The sequence below is a fragment of the Sceloporus undulatus genome, chromosome 4, assembly GCF_019175285.1.
Source record: "Sceloporus undulatus isolate JIND9_A2432 ecotype Alabama chromosome 4, SceUnd_v1.1, whole genome shotgun sequence".
Classification (NCBI taxonomy): Eukaryota; Metazoa; Chordata; class Lepidosauria; order Squamata; family Phrynosomatidae; genus Sceloporus; species Sceloporus undulatus.
This window is the reverse complement of record NC_056525.1, coordinates 17,413,881-17,436,347: the sequence shown is the minus strand read 5'-3', so window position 1 is coordinate 17,436,347 and position 22,467 is coordinate 17,413,881. Positions and strand designations below refer to the sequence as shown.

At 38.8% G+C, this 22,467-nt stretch overlaps 1 protein-coding gene across 2 annotated transcripts in view; it reads left to right on the top strand.

Moving 5' to 3' along the window:
- The window catches only part of ZNF831 (zinc finger protein 831), a 69,005-nt gene that overhangs the window by 41,717 nt on the left and 4,821 nt on the right, over nucleotides 1-22,467 (top strand). The window contains exons 2-5 of one of the 2 annotated variants that reach the window (XM_042464124.1): nucleotides 5,947-10,101; nucleotides 13,772-13,920; nucleotides 18,549-18,718; nucleotides 22,371-22,447. In XM_042464124.1, the coding sequence (XP_042320058.1) occupies nucleotides 5,983-10,101; nucleotides 13,772-13,920; nucleotides 18,549-18,718; nucleotides 22,371-22,447 (4,515 nt within the window). In that variant the 5' untranslated portion in view covers nucleotides 5,947-5,982. Of the gene's footprint in view, nucleotides 1-5,946; nucleotides 10,102-13,768; nucleotides 13,921-18,548; nucleotides 18,719-22,370; nucleotides 22,448-22,467 lie in introns of both variants that reach the window. The other variant, XM_042464123.1, reaches the window with a different exon arrangement.

Genomic DNA, 22,467 nt, shown 5'->3' with positions numbered 1-22,467 from the left:
ATCTTTCGGCCGTTGAGGGAGAGAGCAGGCCGGCCCAGCGTCATCAGGGGCTGGCCTGAAGACAGAGTGCCCTCCCTCCATAACTGTCATCTTTCGGCCGTTGAGGGAGAGAGCAGGCCGGCCCAGCGTCATCAGGGGCTGGCCTGAAGATACAGTGTATCTTAATTGTAGATTTTTCTTGTACTGTTATATAATTTTCTTGTACACCGCTATGATCTATTTGGAATAGCGGTTTATAAATAAAACATATTATTATTATTATTATTATTATTAACACTTACGACTCCTTGAACGCTTTCATCAGTGCTGTTTACGCACAATTCTAAATATACACTGGACTGACTATGTGACGAATCTTGCTGTCCTTGAGCAAGCTGGGATCACCAGCATTGAGGCCATGCTATTGAGGACACAGCTGCGCTGGGCAGGATACGTTTCTAGGATGAAGGACCATCGCCTCCCCAAAATAGTATTCTACGGTGAACTCGCCACGGGTCAGCGTAAGAGGGGCGCCCCAAAGAAGAGATACAAGGACTCCCTGAAACAACATCTCAGACTTGGCCAGATAGATCACCAACAATGGTCCTCCCTGGCCTCGCATCGGGAGGCATGGAGACGCACTATCCATGACAATGCAGCATTCTTCGAAAGCTCACGCCGAACAAGCCTCGAAGAGAAATGACAACGCAGAAAGAACCGCAACCTGGAAACGTCACCCAAGGAGACTTTCTTCTGTGCTTTCTGCAACCGGACCTGTTTATCCCGAATTGGCCTTTTTAGTCACCAACGCGCTTGTACAAAGTGCGGGATGAATCTTCCTGAATCTTTGTTCGCAAAGCAAAGCCAGAGAGAGAGACCCAAATTCAGGAGAACCTTGTCATTAGCTCGATTCCATGCTCTTCCAACAGCAGTGCTGGAAGGGAAATTAGGAAAATTCCTCATGACTTCTGACTATGGCCTTTGAAACTGGTGCTATTGAAACCACAGCCCATGTTCTTTTGTATTGTCAGTTTTATGAGGATATTTGTCACCAGCTGATTACCCCTCTTGTAACCAATTTTTCTGGCCACACTGATGTGTTTTATTTACACTATTTGTCGGACAGTAAGAACTAAACTGTAATACCAAAGGTAGCAAAGTTTTGTTACATTATGTGTAAACAACGTCAACAGCTGGTTGGTAACATCCGATGTCAGATGGAAGAGATCATCTCTGATTTTGTATCAACAATTGTATTTTACTTATTATTTTATCCATTTCACTTATTTTACCTATTTAGTCCACATTTTAATTTCATTATTTTACTCTATTTATTTATTTTATTTTATATTGGTCAATGACCAAAATAAAGATTGATTGATACAATAAATAAATAAATAAATAACTCTATGTTGATCAAGCTTTCTAATACATAAAATAAAGTTTTACAGTATTAATATGGTAAGCAGGATTCAAATGTTTTGATTAAATATTTAATGCAAAAAATTGATTTAAATCCCCCAACCTGTTTTTTATTGGGTTTTTTTCTAGCCCTGGTGAAGGAACATATTAATTCTGTATAGCTGAGACATCTTGGAATAAAGAAAGTGCCTTTTATAATAAAGAATAGTCTAGAACAAGAAGTGCATTTTAGAATAAAGAATAAAATATATTCAACTTAACCAATAGACTTTGAAAAACACCCCACTTTGATTTTTAATGCATTTAAGAATGCTCCCTCACAGGAAATGAGGAAAGTTAACCACTAAGGTCTGGTTTTAACATCTGGAAGTTAGTAAATAATGCAAAAGTTAATATTAATCAGTTCCCTTTCTCTGCAGTTAATTAGCCCTTTCCGAAGGTATATATATATTTGGATTAGCCTTCTTATGTCTGGGAACCGCAATTCTCAAATCATTTGCCTGGACATAATTAAAGTTGCCATTGTGAAAAGTGGAGAGAACAATGTATTTTTTGAAATGGGCTTTTCTGTTTCTTTTGTGTTACAAGAAATATATGGTTGAAGTACTAAAATGAAACTTGAATTCTGTAAACTGAATACACATTCCTGCATGCTACTGGATCCTTCTCCCAATGGAATTCATAGCCTTAACATTCTTTCCCTGGAGTGCTTGACTTAGTCTCTGTTAAAATGTTGGTATGTAATATTATGAGGTGAATTTTATGCCCATTGACTGTGAGATGTAAAAAAGGAATCTGATTTCATAGAATCATAGAATCATAGAGTTGGAAGAGACCACAAGGGCCATCCAGTCCAACCCCCTGCCATGCAGGAAATCCAAATCAAAGCATCCCCAACAGATGGCCATCTAGCCTCTGTTTAAAGACCTCCAAGGAAGGAGACTCCACTACACTTCAGTTTCTCCACATTCTTTTTAAATTGTGGTGCCCAGAACTGGACACAATATTCCAGGTGGGGCCTGACCAAAGCAGAATAGAGTGGCACTATTACTTCTCTTGATCTAGACACTATACTTTTATTGATGCAGCCTAAAATTGCATTGGCCTTTTTAGCTGCCACATCACACTGTTGACTCATGTTCAACTTGTGGTCTACTTGGACTCCAAGATCCCTTTCAAACGTAGTTTCATTCAGCCAGGTGTCCCTCATCCTATATCTGTGCATTTCATTTTTCCACCCTAAGTGCAGTACCTTACATTTCTCCGTGTTGAATTTCATTTTGTTAGCTTTGGCCCAGCTTTCTATTAGGTCATTTTGAATCTTGATCCTGTCCTCTGGGGTATTTGCTACTCCCCCTAGTTTGGTGTCATCTGCAAATTTGATAAGTATGCTCCCAATTCTGTCATCCAAGTCATTGATAAAGATGTTGAATAGCACTGGGCCCAGGACAGAGCCCTGTGGGACCCCCAATATTGATGGTGGAAGATGCTGAAGTTCCAACATCTAATAAAGGGTTCCCTGTATTCTACTGTGTCATTGGTGGTACCTGCCTCTTTATAAAAGAGTCTGATGTCCTGGCAACTCATGCCTGGGTTAGACTAGACTAGGATGCCTTGGGGCGTTGGTGTCCTTTGCCACTTGGCCAGATTTCAGTCTACCAAAGCAGAACTGTCTAGTTTGTCTTGTCTGTTTTGTGAAGGGGCCTACTATGACTAGATTTAATAGACCCACCTTTCTTAATGTACCCTCCAGATGTTTTGAAGTTCACTTCTCACCAGTCGAGAAAATGTGGCTGATGGTGAAGTCTGGGCAGGACATTTAGAAAATTATATGTTTGGGAGGGCAGCAATGGACACTTTTATAATTAGTTTCGTAAATATACTTTAATGTTTGTTGGGTGTGGGGGTTGTTGTTGTTGTTTTACATTTTGTACATTGCTTTGAGTGACTCCTCTTTTTGGAAGCAAAAAGCATGATATCATTTGCTTTAGCTGTTAAAGAAATGTTGTTGTTTTTAAAGTAAATCTGACAATCCTTAGGTCTCCCCACTCCTACTACGAGGTTCATATTAAAATAAAAAGCAAAGGAATGGGGAAAATATCATGGTGGCCAAGTGTAATACTTGATTTTGTCAAAACCAAAACTTTGTCTTAGTTACATTGAAAACAGGTTTTTATCTTTGAGATTCAGCTCCGACATTTAGTTCCTTCCCCCCCAGGGATTATTCATCATGTTTCAAACCAACTAATGTTACAGTGCTTCAGCTCTGTGTGCAAGAGAGTCCTCTTTACTGATTTTGGACTGGCCATATTTAAGGACACAGGAAAAGCATGCTTGGTTAAACCAAAGGTCCATCTTGTGCTGTATTTCCTACAGTAGACCACAGACACTTCTATGAAGCCCAGAAGCAGAGTAATTGCTGGCTCCCTCTGCAGCTGATACTCATTAATGAAGCACACTGCCTCTATATCTGGAAGGTTTGCTTAAACATCCTGGTTATATGATTCATCACTTGTACCACTTCAAATTACTAGCAAACATGACTTTTAAAAAATATTTCTCTATATAAGGAAGCCCATACAAAGAGGAAATGATTGTAATAGGAAGGAACATGTCTCCCTGAGAATCTAGTTTGTTTACCTACTGGGGTTGTTGTTGTTGTTGTTGTTATCATCGAAGGGACCATTTAAGAATAGAATGTCCCATACACGTTTTGAAGTTGTACAGTGCACTGTACAGTCTCATTCTGCTGAAGTGATAGTTCAGACCACAGTTGGTATGTAAAAGAAAATGATGTCTGTCCTGTAAAAGAGTCTTCAAAACAAACACAGCATCAGATTCAGACTGAAATATTTAAAAACACCAAATGCCACAAATCAAGATAAAATCAGGTTTGTTTGTTCAGAATGCTGAACTACTAAAAGTTCAGCTGCTTCATGCCACCCATGTCACCATTTAGTTTGGCATTTACTGAAAACCTCCTACGTAAAACTGTGAACCCATGATCTTGGGTTAATGCTGGTCTTTGGGTGGGGTGAAACCACAGGGAAATGTCTTGATTTTTTCATATAGTGATGGCATCTGTTAATAGGAACACAATTATTTCCCCTTTATTTACACATACTTTACTCACTATGTGCTTTAATGGTTTTTGATGAATTACAGGGATGCATGAGTATGGTGGAATGCCAACATGGATACAAAACAGCTTGCCAGATCTTATTGAGGCCCCTGTCCTAAACATATTATTCATAATGTGCACTATTATTCAGCAGTAAATGATTTTATGTTTGCCCCATGGTATATTTCCAAACTGCTAATAAATGTGATTCAATCTAATCAGTTTCTATTTGCAACTGAGGTCTATTCAGCGGCAGGATGGGGAGAGAATTAATGATTCTGCAGTGGCAGGTATTTGTATCATGCTTTCTAAAAGGATCCACACACATTTTCTCTGGTATCTTTACAACACTGCTGTACTCTAGCAGGTAATGTTGACATCAGTGGAGCTTCTCCCTGCTATAACAAATGGGTAAAAAGGGAAAGAGTATGGCCCTCCCAGACCTTGATTGTTGGCCATCCTTGTCATATGGCCAAAGTATTTTTTTTTACCTGAGAGAACACCTTTCTAGGAAATTCTAGGTCATACAGGTCAACTCTATGGTCAGCATCTGATGGAGGTTGACCACAGAATTGCTCTGGAGGACCTACAGATGCCCAGAGAAGTATTATCTCTAGGAATTTCTGGGTCCTCCAGCATGAACTTTGGGAGACGAATCATAGAATCATGCTGGAGGACCTAGAAATAATCAAACCTGCAAATACGGAGGGCTAACACTCTGTGTGTGTGTGTTTTACAAATAATCAGATAGCCAATGTTAACAAGGCACATAAATTAACTTTTTTATTTAACAGTCTTGGAATCATGTAGATATTCATGTAGATGTTCATATTTTTAGTCCAAAAAGGCATATGAAATATATTTTGACTTGTAAAAATGGATCAGCATTATATTGACTGCATATTGAATAAGTAGATAAATTCACAGTGTAACTATAACCTTTAGATGCCTCTGTTTTAGCCTGACATGTTTCTGATTTTACAACATGTAAGTGGAAGTCAAGTAACCATGGTTCTTCTTTTCAGAGGAGAAGCTGCTCTGAAGAGCACGTAGCTAGAATTACCTATTTATGACATTTCTAGCCCTGTTTTCTTCCACAAGGGAGACCTCAGTGTGATGTCAAAATACAAATAATATAGAAAATATGAAACATGTTTAAGGTAACCTGCAGTTATTAGTAGTCTAGGATTGTTCATTAAAGTGTTCTAATCATTATGTGACCAGCATGATTTGTGTGCTTTTGATGCCTTTCAAAAGAAAAGCTCTTAGAAATTGTCATAATTTAATTACGTTATAATACTTACATATGTTTGTGGATAACCATGCAGCCAACCTCCATAATTATAGTGCTTATTTGTTTCGAAAATGGGAAAGGGTGTTAAATTCAAATACTGTATAACTGTTTCCCTGTATTTTCCCCACAGATAACTACCTACAACGTATTGGAGAACATAAAAGAAATGGAGGGACAGAGACTTTCTTGTCCCCCCACTTCACTAAATGAACAATCAGTTCAGCCTGCCTCTTGCTTTCAAGCCATACCAGCAACACCAAATCTGTCAATTAGTCCAGTAATTTTCCAGCCTGAGCAGGCACTTTCTCAAACTGTATACTTAAAAGCTGTTACAATACCACTTTATCAACCCATCCAGTCAGAATGCCTTCAGCCAAGCCATGAGCTACTCACAAACCAAACCAGCCTCACTTTAGACAGCAGTAATATACCTTTAATTCTAAACCCGCTTTTACATTCAGGAGGAACAGATCATCTTCAGACAGGTATTCAAAAGCAAGCCGGAATAATAAAAGTAGTTAATGGCTTATCAGTTTTGCCACAAAATTATTCTCCATGTCCACCACTTGGAAGCCCAGGGAAATGCAAAAATGCTGGGAAGTACCTCTGTAAACACTGTGGGCGTGATTGCCTGAAGCCAAGTGTTCTTGAGAAACATGTGCGCTCACACACAGGTGAGAGGCCTTTTCCATGTACAACATGTGGCATTGCATTTAAAACTCAGAGCAATCTTTATAAACACAGGAGAACTCAAACACATGTCAACAATGCCAGATTGCCCTCGGAGTTAGACAGCAGTAGTCCATTAGGAGAGAATGAGAAGGTGACTGAGAGCACTGGATCCCCCCAGAAAACAAAAGCAACTGATAGAAATTGTGGCAACACAGGAGCAGTAATTATACATACTGCTTCAGACTCCACTTCTACAGTAACCAGTGAGAAAGATCCTCTTACTACTGCATCACAAGCAATTAATGGTTTATTCCTTGTATCTGAAAGTCAGTGGATGGCAGTGAACAATTCCTGTCATGGAGGAGTATATCAGAGTGTCCTTGAGAAAGAAGCCATGAAAGATACAACACCACCACTCCAGAAAAGAAGGCTCCAGGAGCAAAGGAATCAAGCTGTAAGTAAACACAGCCAGCTACAGAGACAGCATGCCACGTATTCAGAGAAGCCATGGGACAGCAGATCTCCAGATTACAAGCTGAAGAAATGTGAAAGTACTGACTCGGGTTATCTGTCTCGCTCTGATAGTGTGGAGCAGCAGATGTTGTCCCCCAGCCCTCTGCAGAGTCTTTGTGAACGCAGCATTGAGTCAGAAAGCGATGCAGCCATTACCAGTCTCAGGTGTACCACAGAAAATATGTCAAAAGTAGATTCTGCTGAGAAAGCAACAGGAGGTTTAACATTAGAAAAAAGGAAGTTGGAAGAGCATATCTCAAAGCTAATTTCTCATAATAAAACTGTAGTGGATGATACCCAGTTGGACAATGTTAGGCCCAGGAAAACAGTTCTATCTAAGCAGGGCAGCATTGATTTGCCAATGCCTTATACATACAAAAACTCTTTCCATTTTGACATACGTCCTCTTGACTTAAACAAGAAGAAGACTCTTTCTCAGTGCACAGCCAAGTCTATCTTCACAGCTGTGGAAAAATCCAAGCCATTGTTTTTTCACTCAGTCCCCACTCAGTTCTCAACAACAATAGATTGTGTTCCTGTTACCAGAAGCAACTCCCTGCCTTTTATTGAGAATACAAGGAGAATTCAAGACCAAGTGGATAGTTTAAAAGTACCTTCTTTTGCCAGAATGCCACCAGACACAAGTGCTACTTTGTTGCCTAGCAAAAAAATTTCTGCAAGTATGGCAGGTTTTCCTAACAGTCAGCCTCGAGCACTTGTCAGACAGGCAGCAGTAGATGATTTGCCACCAAGTAACATGAGTGAATCCTCACCCTCTTTGGAAGAGATGAAAGGAACTAAAAAGTCTGGACTTGGAGTAGAAGGAACAAACACAAAATATAAGAAACCGAATCAAAGAAAAATGAAAATGTTCACTCAGGAAAAATGGCAGGTCTATGGAAATGAAACGTTTAAGAAAATCTATCAGAAAATGAAAAGTAACCAAGCCACCAAGAAACCAAATGAAAACAAGATAACTGATATTTCAAGCTTCCAGTTTGGTACTAAGGATATAGCTAATCATAATGGAATTCAGAGAAATGGCAAAAGCTTTAGAACTGGAAATTTGGTTTCATCCCCAGTGACCATTTCTACAAAACTCAGTACAGAGGAGTTGGATTCATCCCCAGGGACCACTTCTGCAAAAATAAATACTGAAGAGTTGGAAGGCTGTTCCATTTCTAGTCCCCCATCACACACCTGTGCTTCCTCAGAGGAGAGTTTAGGCAGCTTTGCAGAATTTATGGCAACATCATACTCAGTCAGTAATTGTGAACAAAGTGAGTTGACTAAAATATTTGTTGAAAATAGGTGCAAAGAATTGTGTGTTTCAAAACAAGACCCAGTTGGCAACAGTAAGGTCTTTCCCTTAAGTACTGGTTGTGAATTGAGTTTCCAGCTTCAGCAGACCACAGACCAAGAGAACGGTAACTCCTTAAACATTGGTAGCCTGCAGGATAGTGGCTTAGAGGACACATGTGCCCAAGGGGAGTTTGTTAAATGTGTGCTGGGACATGATGATAGTTCAGTTGCTAAAGAAGATACCATTGGGAAAGAAAGCTTTCAACTTGCACAGGGGGGCTTATTGCCCAAACAGTGCAACAATAGTGAAGCAGTTCAGGAACTTCCAAAGTTACTCTCAGAGAGAAAAAAGCTAAAGGTCGATAAACTGAAAAGGAAAAAAAGTATGTTAACATCCAATTATGGTCCCAGTAGCTCAGTGGAGAGAACTGTGGAATTGCTAGACCATTGCAAACCTATTGATGTAGTTACTTCAGAATCAATAAGACACTCAGTTAAAGAAGAAAAGCAGGAATCATTGGTAGGATTTAATACATCAGATAGTAGCAACATGGAATGTGAAGAGTCAATTCAGTGTCCAATAATGACCTCTAATTATGTTGCTAATCTTACTGATACAACAAATGTACTTGAACAGTTTGAGACTGAGGGGAAAAAGGGACACACTTGTGGTTTGTATGCTTCACAAAAGCTGAAAAACCAGCCACATCCTGTAATAACTGGGACAGAAACATCATCAAAGAATGGAGATGTGGCACGAGCACCCATCCCTGCTCAGCATCTGATATTTGATCATGTAAATCCCCATTTAAAGAAAAATGACTTTCTGCCAAAGTATATCCTAAACTACTCACAACACGGGAAGACTACAGGATTGCCACTGATTCTTGCTGGAGATCCTGAGAATGTGACCAACATTTCATTTCCTGCTAGTAGCAACAAGTCACTTTGCTCCAGTTCTACAGATGTATTTTTGTGCTCACCTGCTATCCTAGAAACAACCAGCATTACAACCACAGTAAACAGAAAATATCATGTTCAAAGGTTCAGGCAGAAGGAGAAGATAAAAGATGTATGGAAAGAAGCCAGTAATAGAAATAATTTGGATGTTCAGATGTTGGCACAGGAAAATAATGTGAACACAATTGTTTGTACATCACATATTCCAGGGAAGAAAATATGCTTTACAACTATGTATACAGGAGGTTTTTTCATATCTTCAGACATTACTGGGCAGAGTTCAGCCCTACAGTTCATACACTCAGGGAACACTTCAGTGATATCAGTTTCATCATTGGTTGAAAGTACACTTTTCTGTGGAAATAATGATGAGAAGATCAAGGAATGGCAATCGGATATTAACCCTTTTCAAAGATTTCAGGACCTGCCTACCTGTACCATGGATAAGCCTAGATGCCTTTGCCATTCCTCTAATATGTTTTATTGCCATGTGTTCTGCTCTCAACACAAAGAAGTCCATACCTTGCCTCAGTTAAGTTCTCATGCAGGAAACTCAAAAGTCCCAAGCATGGATGTATCCTTCCCAACTCTAAATGCTGAGCCACAACTGACCTGGTGTTGCTTAAGTAAAAACCTTCCTCTTCCTATTGAACAGAAGGAGAAGAGAGATTCTGCTTATTCTTCCTTGCACACCTATATGAATGAAAACTTAATTTCAAAATGTAACCACTTCTTTTACAAAATGAAAAATGCCAGGAAGGCTGCTCATGCAGGCTTTACAACTGGAATGCCCCAAATGGCAATCTCCTCTGTTTCTCCAAGACAGCAGATAGAGAAGGTAACATTGTCATTCTCTTCCTATTTAAATATTTAACAGAAAGTTGTGGCATTTTGCTTAGAAGAAAATGGGAGAACAGAGGTCAAAGCATGTGTTCATATTTCGTCTTATCAATAGTAATACTAGCAGCTTGTGATTGATTCATATTCTAAGTACTGATGCTATCTCTCACAGATGATTGATGGAAACAGTTGGTTGAACTATTAATGTTAAGGGATATTATTCAGTCCTATTCACTATTTCTCATGTAATACTATGTGGCTAATTTTACTATACATATTCTCTTTATTCCATTAACCTCATAAGGTGGAGTATATAACATTTCAAATTTTCAAAGATCAAGCAAAAAAAATCTTGTGATACCTTTAACACTGTCAGATTTATTTTAGGATGGATTTTATTTTAGATTTATTTTAGGATGCAATTAGGCAATTGCAATCTTCTTTGTGGCTTCCATGACTTGTACATATGGGTCATTCTGTACCTGCAGTGAGATATTTGAAAGGTCTTAGAGCTGCATTTTGGTGGTAACCCTGCCCCTGCATGCTTATAGGCTTTGTGGTCCTGCTAAAACCCAGTTCTTTTTTGTCCACCATTGTGGAAGGCCTCAGGAAATCTCAGCATTTGGCATTTATCAGATTCATCATTCATCATTCATCTTCAGCTCATCTATACAAGGGCCTGTGGCCCTGGAGACATTCTTCAGGAAGTGTCTCAAGTGTAGGACAAAGATCGTATTCTCTGATGGTCATGCATATAGGCTCCTCTCCCTAGTCGAGGACCATGTGGTTGACTCATGCCCAGTTTGCCAGACCTTTGTGTGACAAGCGAGGCATAATAGAGTTTTTTGTCTTAAGACTCTATAGTTGGAAGGGGAGCTCTAAACTTTGGCCCTTGTATTCCCCTTCATACAGCTTTGGTGGCTATCTGCTTGCTCTCCTCTCCATCTGTGGAGCAGCAACCAGAATTCTCAATAAACCAGATGTCTTCTGTCTCTTGTCAAACCTCCTTGTGGGACAAGACCTCCTTGGGGGACAGTATCAGCGCTGATAGTGTCCCCATTTTCCACCGGGTCCTTCAGGATGTCTGCCTCACGGTGTGCTTCCTTTGGCACTTGCCCTTATAAACTGGCTATAGCAGGATGATCATAGCAAAGACTTCTCCCAATTTATGAAGAACCCTTCTTCATAAATTGGGAGAAGTCTTTGATATGACCATCCTGCTGTAGCCAGTTATAGGGGTAGTGTTCAGTTCTGTAGAGTCCAGGGCATTTCTGTTGTAGGACAGAGCACTCACACTAAAGGCCTCAGTACAAAAGCTCTTCAGGAATCACTGTGCAAAGGCCAAATCATTCAAGTTGTACTGAGCCTCTTAGTGGCAACTTCTGTGATCTTTTCCTTTATTTGACCTGGAAAGAGACATCTTCAGAATTGGTTGCCAGATCACTTCATTTCTGAGCTGTAGACTCCCAGCAGGTTCTTATGGCTAACCCTGTTCAGTATTTCACACCCTCTGCTGGTGGGCTGATCTCTTCAACATCATGAGGGCTTTTGCCCTTTGCCTATCCTACACTTGCTCTAGTCCTCACTACAGGTGTATCTATGATGTGTTGGAGACCCCAATGCTGATGGTTTGATAGTAAGAGGTTGTGCCAAATCACTGTTCTCAAACTGCTTGCAGCATGGAAAGCGCTTTGTGCATTCAAAAGACTGCTTTGACACAGGACCATTGAGGTGACTTTGGACAACATGATGATAGCATTTTACCTGAACAAGCAAGGGGGCATGTATTCTTGCATTGTCAGCTCACCTTCCAGGTCTGCGAATGATGCATATGCAAAAACATATTCCTACTTGTGCTCATCTCCCAGGCATCAGCAATGTCTTCCCAATGATCTCAGGAGAATGACCTGAAAGTAAAAGTTTTCTTAAAGGGTTACATACAACTTCATCCACCCATCTGTGGACTGCTGCCTATTTTAAATTGGCAGGGCTCATATTTTCTGATACATCATGCCTTTTTATGATGTGGCCAAAGTACAACAACCTCAATGTAATCATTTTGGCTTCCAGGGAGAGATCAGGCTTTCTCTGTTCAAGGATCAACTTGTTTGTCTTTTTGGCTGTCCATGGTATTCTCAGCACTCTTGTCTAGCACATCTCAAATTAGTTTATTTTCTTTTTAGCTGCTTTCTTCAGCTCTCGCATCTGTACATGGTGATGGAAAATACAATGTATTGGATGATTCTAACTTTAGTGTTCTGTTGCATATTTCACTCTTCAGAATCTTGTCTAGTTCTTTTGTAACTGCCCTTCCTATTCCCAGTTTTCTTATTTCTTGACTGCAGTCTCCTTTCTGATCAATATTTATTCCAAGGTACAGGAAATCTTTAACTATTTTGATGTCCTTGTTGTCTGTGTTGAATTTATGTAGATCCTCCATGGTCATTATTTTTGCTTTCTTTATGTTCAGCAACATACCTGCCCTTGCATTTTCTCCTTTACCTTCCTTAGTAATTGTTGCAAGTCCATAATGTTTTCTACTAGTAGTATGGTGTCATTTACATATCTTAGATTGTTGATGTTCCTTCCTCCTAACTTTATTCTTTCTTATTCTGATTCTAGACCTGCTCTTCATATGATATTTTCTGCTGAAGAGATACTGTATTAGGACTTCAGGGATGTGTATGCATGTGTACAAATTGTAGAAGGTAGAGGATGTGATCAGAGTAAAATGCAATACAGAAGATTATTTTTTAAATATTCAGTAGCTTGAAAAAATGTTTATCATGAACATCCTGGCAGTCAGTAAGGCAAATAAGCACCTGTTATGTGATACAAATGTGTTCAGCAGTTTCATTACCTGTGTGATAATGTGCAAAGTAGTAAAATGAATGAGAGGGGTTGAAATCTTGCTAGTGAAATATACATGTGGCCAAGAAAAAGCCATGATAGGATTGCCATAAGTCGGAAAGTATTTGAAATCGCACAACAAGAAAACTACAATTTGGGTTATGTGTGTATATGTCTTTCTTTTATTGGGTGTTTTGCAAGGAGCTTCCAAGTGGCTTACAGAGAAGTTCTAAAGAGGTGTGTACATGTTCGGGACAATCTGTGGCAGTTGTTCTGGAAGGATTTCAAGTGATGGTATTTTCTCCCTGCTGGCAGATCTTATTTTCACAAATGAAGAAAGAAATCTTTGGTACTGCAGCTGCCTGCTTCTTCTGCCTGTATCACAGAATTGGATCTCGCTCACACCCAAAGCAGAAACAATATAAAAACACAAATATAATAAATAGCATCATAAAAGAAAAAGGCTTGGGAGAAAAATTATTTTTTACTGGCACCAATAGGACAACAATGTTGGTGCCAGGCAGGCCTCCCTTCTCACAGGCAGGCATTATGCAATATAATTATTTAATAAACATAGTGATTTGGGAGGAGTGAAATATTACATGATTTTCATGGTTTTTAGGGCGAAGATTGTATTTATTTTATTTCATTAAATGTATGCATTGTATCCCATAAACATAAGATGTCCAAAGTTATTTAAGAAAACACACAGAATACAGAACATAAAGAGATGTTCATAAAGCCATGAACATTTATGAACATATCTATTCAAAAGATCACCTAAACATGTATTTTGCTTTTTTTTATGTTCACAGCAGGACTTTTCAACAGCTGGAGTGGATGGGTTGTTTAAAAACATACCAGAGCAAGAAAAGGTGAAAGATAAACTTCATAAAATGAAAGAGTTTGCAGTACCTAAAGCAAAGAAAAAACATAAAAGGAAAAAGGTGAAGATCAGCCCAAAACGGTAAGAACTGTGAGAGTGAGTTAAATCTAAAAGGCAGAACATTTTCTCTGGATATATGCCATTAGCAACTATAGAGCATGACAGAGGAACACCTCTTTTCTCTCTCTCAGAAGGCAGCAGAGACTATTTCCATTGGTGATGCTGAGTTGTAGTAGTGGTAATAATTAAATTAATGGTTTTTAATAAAATCTCAAAACCTTTAGATTATTTGCCCCCTTAACTTTTTGCCCTCCCTCACCTGTGAACATAGAATGACTGAAGTGGCAAAAGAGGAAAGAAAGGAAGAGAGATGAAAGGGCTAGAGAGCAAGGAAGAGAGTGCAAGGCAAGGGCTGAGGAGAGCAAAGAAAATGTAAAATGTAAATGTAAAAGGAAATGTAAGAGGGATTTGATGATTATCATTTTAATGTCCCTTAATGCTTCTTTAATGTTCAGAATTCACATAAAAAGTAAAATGAAACACATCTTAGGCCTGTTACAGACTGCCAAAATAAAGCTGCTTCGGGTCTCTTTGGAGGTATGCTGTTTAAATGATGCATGCATCCTAAGAATCCGGAAGCTGCACCAAAGCTGCCCTCCAGTGCTTAGGAATGGAGTGTGGCTTTGGCGCGACCTCCGGACTCTTAGGACCCATGCATCATTTAAATAGCAATCCTCCAAAGAGACCCGAAGCAGCTTTATTTTGGCAGTCTGTGGATGTAATCCTGAAGCCTGTATTTGTAGCAGCATCTGAATGGACCAGGTGAAAATTATGCCATTTGAGTCATTGTTAAATGAATGTACAAATCTCCAAGGATGTAATTAAACCAACTGATTTTTGGATAAGAGCTTGGGGTTTGAGTATTTCTAACTGAACCCAGACAAAACAGATTATATCAGGAAGAAGATTTGAAGAGAGAAATAATGGAACCACATTTTGACTTAGAACACATGTATTGGCTTCCCTTGTAGAATATTAACTGTCATTTTAGATGTCGGAGCAGCTAAGTGCATACAGTGGTACCCCGGGATACGAATGCGCCGCCTTACGAAATTTCCGGGTTACGAAAAAAATCCAATTAAAAAAACTGTTCCGGGTTACGAAGGTTTTTTCGGGTTACGAAAAATTTTTTGGTGCTTTTCGGCGCTATTTCACACGAAATCGCGGCTTTTCCCCATTAGCGCCTATGGGTTTTTCGGCTTGCGAAGTATTCCGGGTTACGAAAGCGGCGGCGGAACGAATTAATTTCGTAACCCGGGGTACCACTGTATAAGAATTTGACAGGTGTAACATATAAACTTTCAGGTGGTTTTAACTGGACAAAAGATGTATGTTTATAGAAATTAAGTAAAAAGTATGTTGAGGCCAGATCTTCAGCATGGGGAAATCACTGTAGCATGATTCAGTTAAGTAGCTTTAATTAGATAATATGTTAAATTTGCAAGTATAGTTCCAAAACTTGGATGTCTCATCATTTATTTCATGATATTGTCAAACAATGCAGGATAAATTAGGAATACGTCAGTTTAAAAAAACAAGCACACTACCTCCCCCCCCCCGAAAAAAAACAACAAAAAACCGTTCTACCCAATTCATTACTTGAGAACTGAGCACAGATCCGGTACAAAATCCTGTTGATCACAGGGTTTGCAATACATTCAATGGCAGAGGGAAGCATTTAACAACATGTATGCATTTATAAGAAGTGAACAAACGTTCTTTAGTCATGGATACAATGCACAACTGATAATGTAAATATTTAGAAAAAATGCACACAAAAATATGTAGCTAATGCATCTTTTTATTTCAGTAAGGCCTTCAACCAGGTCCCCCATGATATTCTGGCAAATAGTCTAGTAAAATGTAGGCTAGATAATGCTACTGCTAAGTGGATAATAGCATAGCAATAGCAAAGGCATTTCTATACTGCTTACCGATGTACTAAGCAGTTTACAAAGTGTGAGCTAATTGCTCCCAACAAGCTGGGTACTCAAAATAATAATAATAATAATAATAATAATAATAATAATAATAATAATAGTTAAAAATGGTGTTCAATGGCTCTCCTCACACATCAACTATGAATGTGGAGCAGGTGGAGGGTGCAGGGGTCGTAATGTGTTTACTGTGTTTGGAGCTCAATACAGCATGATCGCCTTACCCTGTTTCCCAATCCACCGGGGGAAAGGCTATGCGAACGGGAGAAAATGGCGCCGGTAATGCAGGAAAGAGAACAAGCGGGTGACACCCCCAGGCCAGCCCCTTGAGCACTGCTCCTCCCATCCCCAAGATCCCGAATCAGACACCCTTTCGTTCCCATTCATTTGCCCCGAATCAGACTCAGGAGGCACAGGAAAACTCGCTAAAAAGCCAGAATTTTTTAAAACCGGTTTATCAACCAATAATTTGGACTTTTCAGGATAAATTGATTCAGATTCGAATTCCAATGGAAACGATATCGGAGCAATGTGGATCGAATGCACGCTCAAATGGAAATGATGCACCCATGATTCGCGTCCTAATCCTCATTATAAGCCAGTGGGAATGGGGCCCAGGAGTCCTAGTAGACCACAAATTGAAAATGAGCCAACAGTGTGATGTGGCAGATAAAAAAGCCAATGTGATTGTAGGTTGCATTAATAGAAGTATAGTGTCTAGATCAAGGGAAGTAATAGTGCAATTCTATTCTGCTTTGGTTAGGCCTCACCTGGAATACTATGTCCAGTTCTGTTCACCACAATTAAAAAAGGATGTTGACAAATTGGAGCATGTCCAGAGGGGGGTGACTAAAATGGTGAAAGGTCTCAAAACCGTGCCCTATGAGGAGTGACTTAGGGAGATGGGTATGTGTAGCCTGGACAAGAGACGGTTAAGAGGTGACATGATAACCCTGTTTAAATATCTGAAGGGATGTCATACTGAAGATGGAGCAAATTTGTTTTCTGCAGCTCCAGAGGATAGGGTCTGGGCCAATGGGTTCAAACTACAGGAAAAGAGATTCCACCTCAACATTAGGAAGAATTTCCTGACAGTAAGAGCTGTTTGACAGTGGAACACACTCCCTCGGAGTGTGGTGGAGTTTCCTTCTTTTGGAGGTTTTTAAACAGAGACTGGATAGCCATCTGTTGGGGATGCTTTGACTGTGTATTCCTGCATGGCATTGGGTTGGACTGGATGGCCCTTGAGGTCTCTTCGAACTCTATGATTCTGTGATTCTCTGTTTGGGAAAAATCTGCACAAAATCAGGACAAACAAGTGTGATGGTGGAAAAAGAAGAACCTCCATGGAACAAGCTTGATCGATCTGCCCATCCATAGATTAAATATGATTTTTTTTAAAAAAATGGGCAGGGAATATTTGCACTATTGAATATGGCATCAAAAGACGTATCTTGATCTAGCCATGACTAACTTTTATATTTTAACTGCACATAATTGGAAAATATTTCACTTGTTCTGTGTTACTTCTTGTAGCTTGTTCTGTTTTACTGTTTTGATAGTTTATTTCCTTTAATAATAATGCCACCACTCCTTTTAAGCAAGCCTATTCCTGTGTCAACTAAAAACATAAGGAATTTAATATTTTTAACGTGGAGGCTAAAATTCTGAACCACAAAAGCCTAGTAAGAGGAATGGTCTGGGATTCAGGTTTCTCAGTCTTGCCTTGTCTTCCTCTGTGAACTGGTATATTTTGCAGACTAGCTACAGACCAACATTAACTATGTAGTACTGCTTTTGAATGCAGGGATTTTACCCTTCACAAACCAGTAGCTCAAGAGGCCTGAACTAGATCAGGGTGGATCCGTATGAGAGGTGTTGTTGGTAGACTTAACCCTTTCCGGCTTCCTGTGATACTCACCTGGGTCAGGCATCCCATGCCTGCAGTTTGCATTGGAATGATTGATTATTGTTTTCCAGTAAAGTTACATATGGAATGTGAAAAGAAAAGGTTTAATTTTTGAATGAGGTCACTATGAAAGGCAGAGGTTGAAAACAGACCCACCACAAATGCTAAAAAGCACACAACTGCAATGATACTATGTAACAACAGGGCTGTGAAGGGGATATACTCGTAAATAACAACAATGTAACTGTGGGTAAAAAAATCTATTATAACTTTTTTTATAATTTTATAATAAATTTTGTAATAATTATACATTTGGGTGTTAACAAAAGTTACGGAAAATCTCTTAATGTCTTGCCATTATAATTTTTGCCAGTGTTGTTGTTATTCAGTCTCAGCTGACTTGTAGACATAATTAATGTATGAATGATAATTTTGCTAAAACATTAAAAAGTCACTAGGTAAACTACACAGGAGATAACATTATAGAATTCTTTCTTTTTAAATTTGGTAATATAGGACACTTTGAAATGTTCTTGATGTAATAATAATAAATAATAAATAGTTTATTTATATCCCGCTTTTCCAATTTTGATCAAAGTGGCGTACAAGTTTAAGTAAAAAATACATCAAGATAAAAACAATTCAAACAGTATCTAAAAACAGTCACAATAACAATAAAAACAACGGATTCAGCTGAGTGGGGAATCCATAAACATATAATATAATGTGGTAGAACGTGGGTGTTGAAAGAGATCAAATGTAACACCAGAGACATTAATTTAATGTGTCTGTTTGTGCTATAGCTATAAAGGGGCTTGTCGACATAGACACATTCTGCATAAAGCCAACAGGCCACTCAAACAACACTGGACAACTATCAAGGTCCTGGAATCTCCTAAAAAGCACTCTCCTCATATACCTGACAGTCCTCAGCACTGTAGGAAATGCCTTTGTGATTTACCAGCATCTCAAGGTAAGGTTGATGTTCTGTTTCATGGTTACAAGTACATCACTACTCCAACTGGATCATATTAAGCCTGAGGGCAGGGAACCGTCTAATTAAAAATAATAATTGTAAGCCGCTCTGATAGCCTTTAGGGCTGAAGGGTGGGGTATAAATACCATAAATAAACAATAAAATAAATAAATATTTTTATAATGATGGATTATTCTGAGAGCAACTGTAGCAGTGCCTTATTCCTGTGTGTGCATGTGCACATATGTGCATGCTAATTGCAGCTCTTTGGCAAACATATCTGTAGTATGGATGACTATAATATAATGAATATTATATTCATCCATACTGTATGTGTGGTCTCTTTCTTCTGCAACAAAACAATCTCAGTAGCAGTACAGAGTACAGTATACACAAAATTTCCATGGACCTGAAGATGCAGTAAGATTCAGCACCAGTGTCAAAATTGTTTTCAGCTACACTGGACCAAATCTCTTATGTACATGAGAAGAAAAGAGGGCAGGGACAGACTAGAACTGATATCAGGAGTGGTCAATCATTTTTGCCTTTCAGAGTCTTATAAAAATTAGCATAGAAATCCATGAACTGGGTACTTCCCAAATAGACTACTACAGTATTTTTTCCTGTGGGACTGCCTGTGAAGGGGATTCTGAACATGCAGAAGCTAGACTGCTGGCCAGAATACCATATATATACTAACGCTAGTTTTGAAGGAATTGCATTGGCTACCACTACTTGTCTGGACTAAATTAAAAGGGTTGGTGATAACATTTAAAGCCCTAAATGGTTTGTGATCTTGATACCTGAAGGAGTGCCTCTACCTATATATGCCTCCTTGAAGACTGAAATCTGCTGGAGTGGCTTCCTATGTGTGTTATCAGTTTGGATAATACATTATATGAAGACATGGAAAGGGGCAGTTCTCTGTTGTTGCAATCTGATTATGAATGCTCCCAATTTAAAGGCTCAGTTGGCATCAACAATGGCTTCATTTTGTTCCCAGATTAAAACATGAGTTTTCAATAAAGCCTTTGACGCAAGTGGGGCAGGGGTGGTAGTCTAATTGATTCTGTCCAGTTTAAGCATGTCTCTGGTTTTAGTGGTTTTAACTTGCTTTACTTTGTTAGTTTAATATATTTTTAGGTGGTAATTTTTTTAATGCTTTACATTTTAAATTGTTTTAAATTGTTGGCTGGTCAAAGAATCTTATAGTAGTGGCCTTAATTGAAGGAAAGGATGGAAACTCGAACTTCAACTTGAAATCCCAGAAACAGATTGAATCAGAATATGTAACTCATATCCATATAGATCCACATCAACCATATAAAAGAAAATATACTGTACTAAAAATAATACGTAAATGGTACCTAACGCCAGTCCATTTAGCTAGAATCACAAAACAAATGACACTTCTGTGTTGGAGAGGGTGCATGGATAAAGTACCCATCAATAAAATAATTCTGGAACAAGATCAAAGAGTTGGCATCCAAAGTAAAAAAAAATTAAATTATGTCTCAAACTATGCATCCTGCCATGATCTTCCTGGGAGAAAGACAGGATATAAATGTAATATATAATTAAATCCTTAACATGACCCATGCAAGAATTCTCTCATACTCAAAATGATTTGTATGTGATAATCCTCCAGGGGTTGGCAGTGTTCCTGTGAAACTCCTTTCCCTAACTTCATACTAGCAGCACTAATTAGTTCATATGAAAAAATAGAGTACAGAGGTTATGTATATGCTAAGCTTATTGAACCACACAAACAAGCATTTCTAAATACAGTACTGAGGATACTAATGTTGTTTAAGGAACTAGCATTACATTTCTAAAAAGAAACATACAAACACAATTGAAATTGCATACGTGGGATGTCTGGTAGTAACTAAAACATGCTAAAACTATATCATGGAAGCCTTGATATGATATGTTAGCTTTGAATGTTAGCGCAGAAGTGACTTCAAGGCTTCCGGGGCTATGCATGCTGCATGTAGAACTGCAAGGGTTTCACACACCCCATATGTTATCAGTCTTTGAATTAAGATAAAGGCTTGGCTCACTTTCATTTTCAGCACACCCTCTTTTTCAGCTCTTCTTTTTAATCATCTCACTTTAGCTCCTTGCTTGCAGTTTCCTTGGTAACATGAATTAGTAACTGGTACAATGAAAAGTATGAGCTGTTTTTCTTGGATTGGACTTTTACCAGCCCGCTTTAGGCTAGAAGCTAGAGTAGCACTGGTACTGCCCCTTTAATTCTGCCTCTTCATCATTATGACTGCTATATAATCCAGTCAGTATTAAATATTAATATGCTTTCAGCCCCCAATGAAAAATGAAGTACAAGTCTGAAATAAATGAGTTTTTTGTATCTTTGTATTATTGTACTGTTACCTCCATAGTGTTAAGAAAATTAATAGATACAATATGTTCTCTTATTTTGTTGTGTCTCACTCCTATTAAACATTTGTTTGTCTTCTATAATTTCCATCTCACTTGTGATTGTAGGATCAAACCTACATCGGGCACCAGATGCAGCAGTTTTTGGAGTCTTTCATCCATTGGTTTCTATAGTGCTAATTATGGAAGCTCCTCACTTTCCATTTCTGCCCCCCCCCCCCAAACTTCCAACCTCCATTTCATACAAATGAAACTAAGACACTCACCTTTCTGTATGTTCTTCATTTCAAACATATTCAAGAGTTGCCTTTTACTGTTTCCTTGCTGCAAATATACTGTGTGTATGGCAGTGTGATACCTAAACTAAATCTATTTTTTTTTTTATCAAGGTTCATTTTATAATTTTCAGATAGCCAGCTGGATTTCTGCCCTTCCAGAAATAAACCTTTTTACTACAGTGGTTTTAATGTAAGACTACAACTCTGGGGAACTGGTGTCCAAATACTCCTTTAGCAAAGGAAACTCACAGGGTGACATTGGGCAAACCACACTCTCTCAACCTTTGAGAAAGTCAATAGTAAACCTCCTCCAAATAAATCCTGCCAAGAAGATCCTACACTAGGGTTGCCATAACTTGGAGTTAAAGTCACATAACAGCAACAGTGAGAGCCAGGACGGTGCAGTGGTTTGGGGGAGGGAGGGGGGTTGGACTATGACTGGAGACCATGGTTCAAATTCCTCCTTTGTCATGGAAACCCACTGGTTGCCCTTGGGCAAGCTGCACTCTCTCATGCTCAGAGGAAGGAAAAGGCAACTCCCCTCTGCACAAATCTTGCCAAGAAAATCCCATGATAGATTTGCTTTCGGGTTGCCATAAGTTGGAAATGACTTGAAGGGACACAATAAGAACAAAAACAATAACTATTCCAGGAGGTCATATACTGAGGTTGCCAGTACAGTCAGAGTATAGTGATAGATTTGAGCATAGTAAAATAATCCTTGCTGAGCCATAAAACTCAGTGAGTATTCTTAGACAGTGATAACAACAGCCTGCTTCAATGGGCAGTTGAAATAAATTGTAATATTCAAACATACCTAGAGCCATTGGACATCATGTATTGTGAATCAAATCTAAACATCAGTCGAGTTCTATGATATTTGCCCAGTTCTCATAAAAGCTAGGAAAGGCAAAACAGTATGCACATTATTCTACTAATCAATTTTATGTCAATGTTTTCTTCCAAAATAGGAATTGACCAGAATCCACGGGAGGCTTCTTATGCCACAACTGAAAAATCAGGTTCTTCTGTGGAAAAGATGAAAGATGTAAGGAAAAGCTCAGGGAC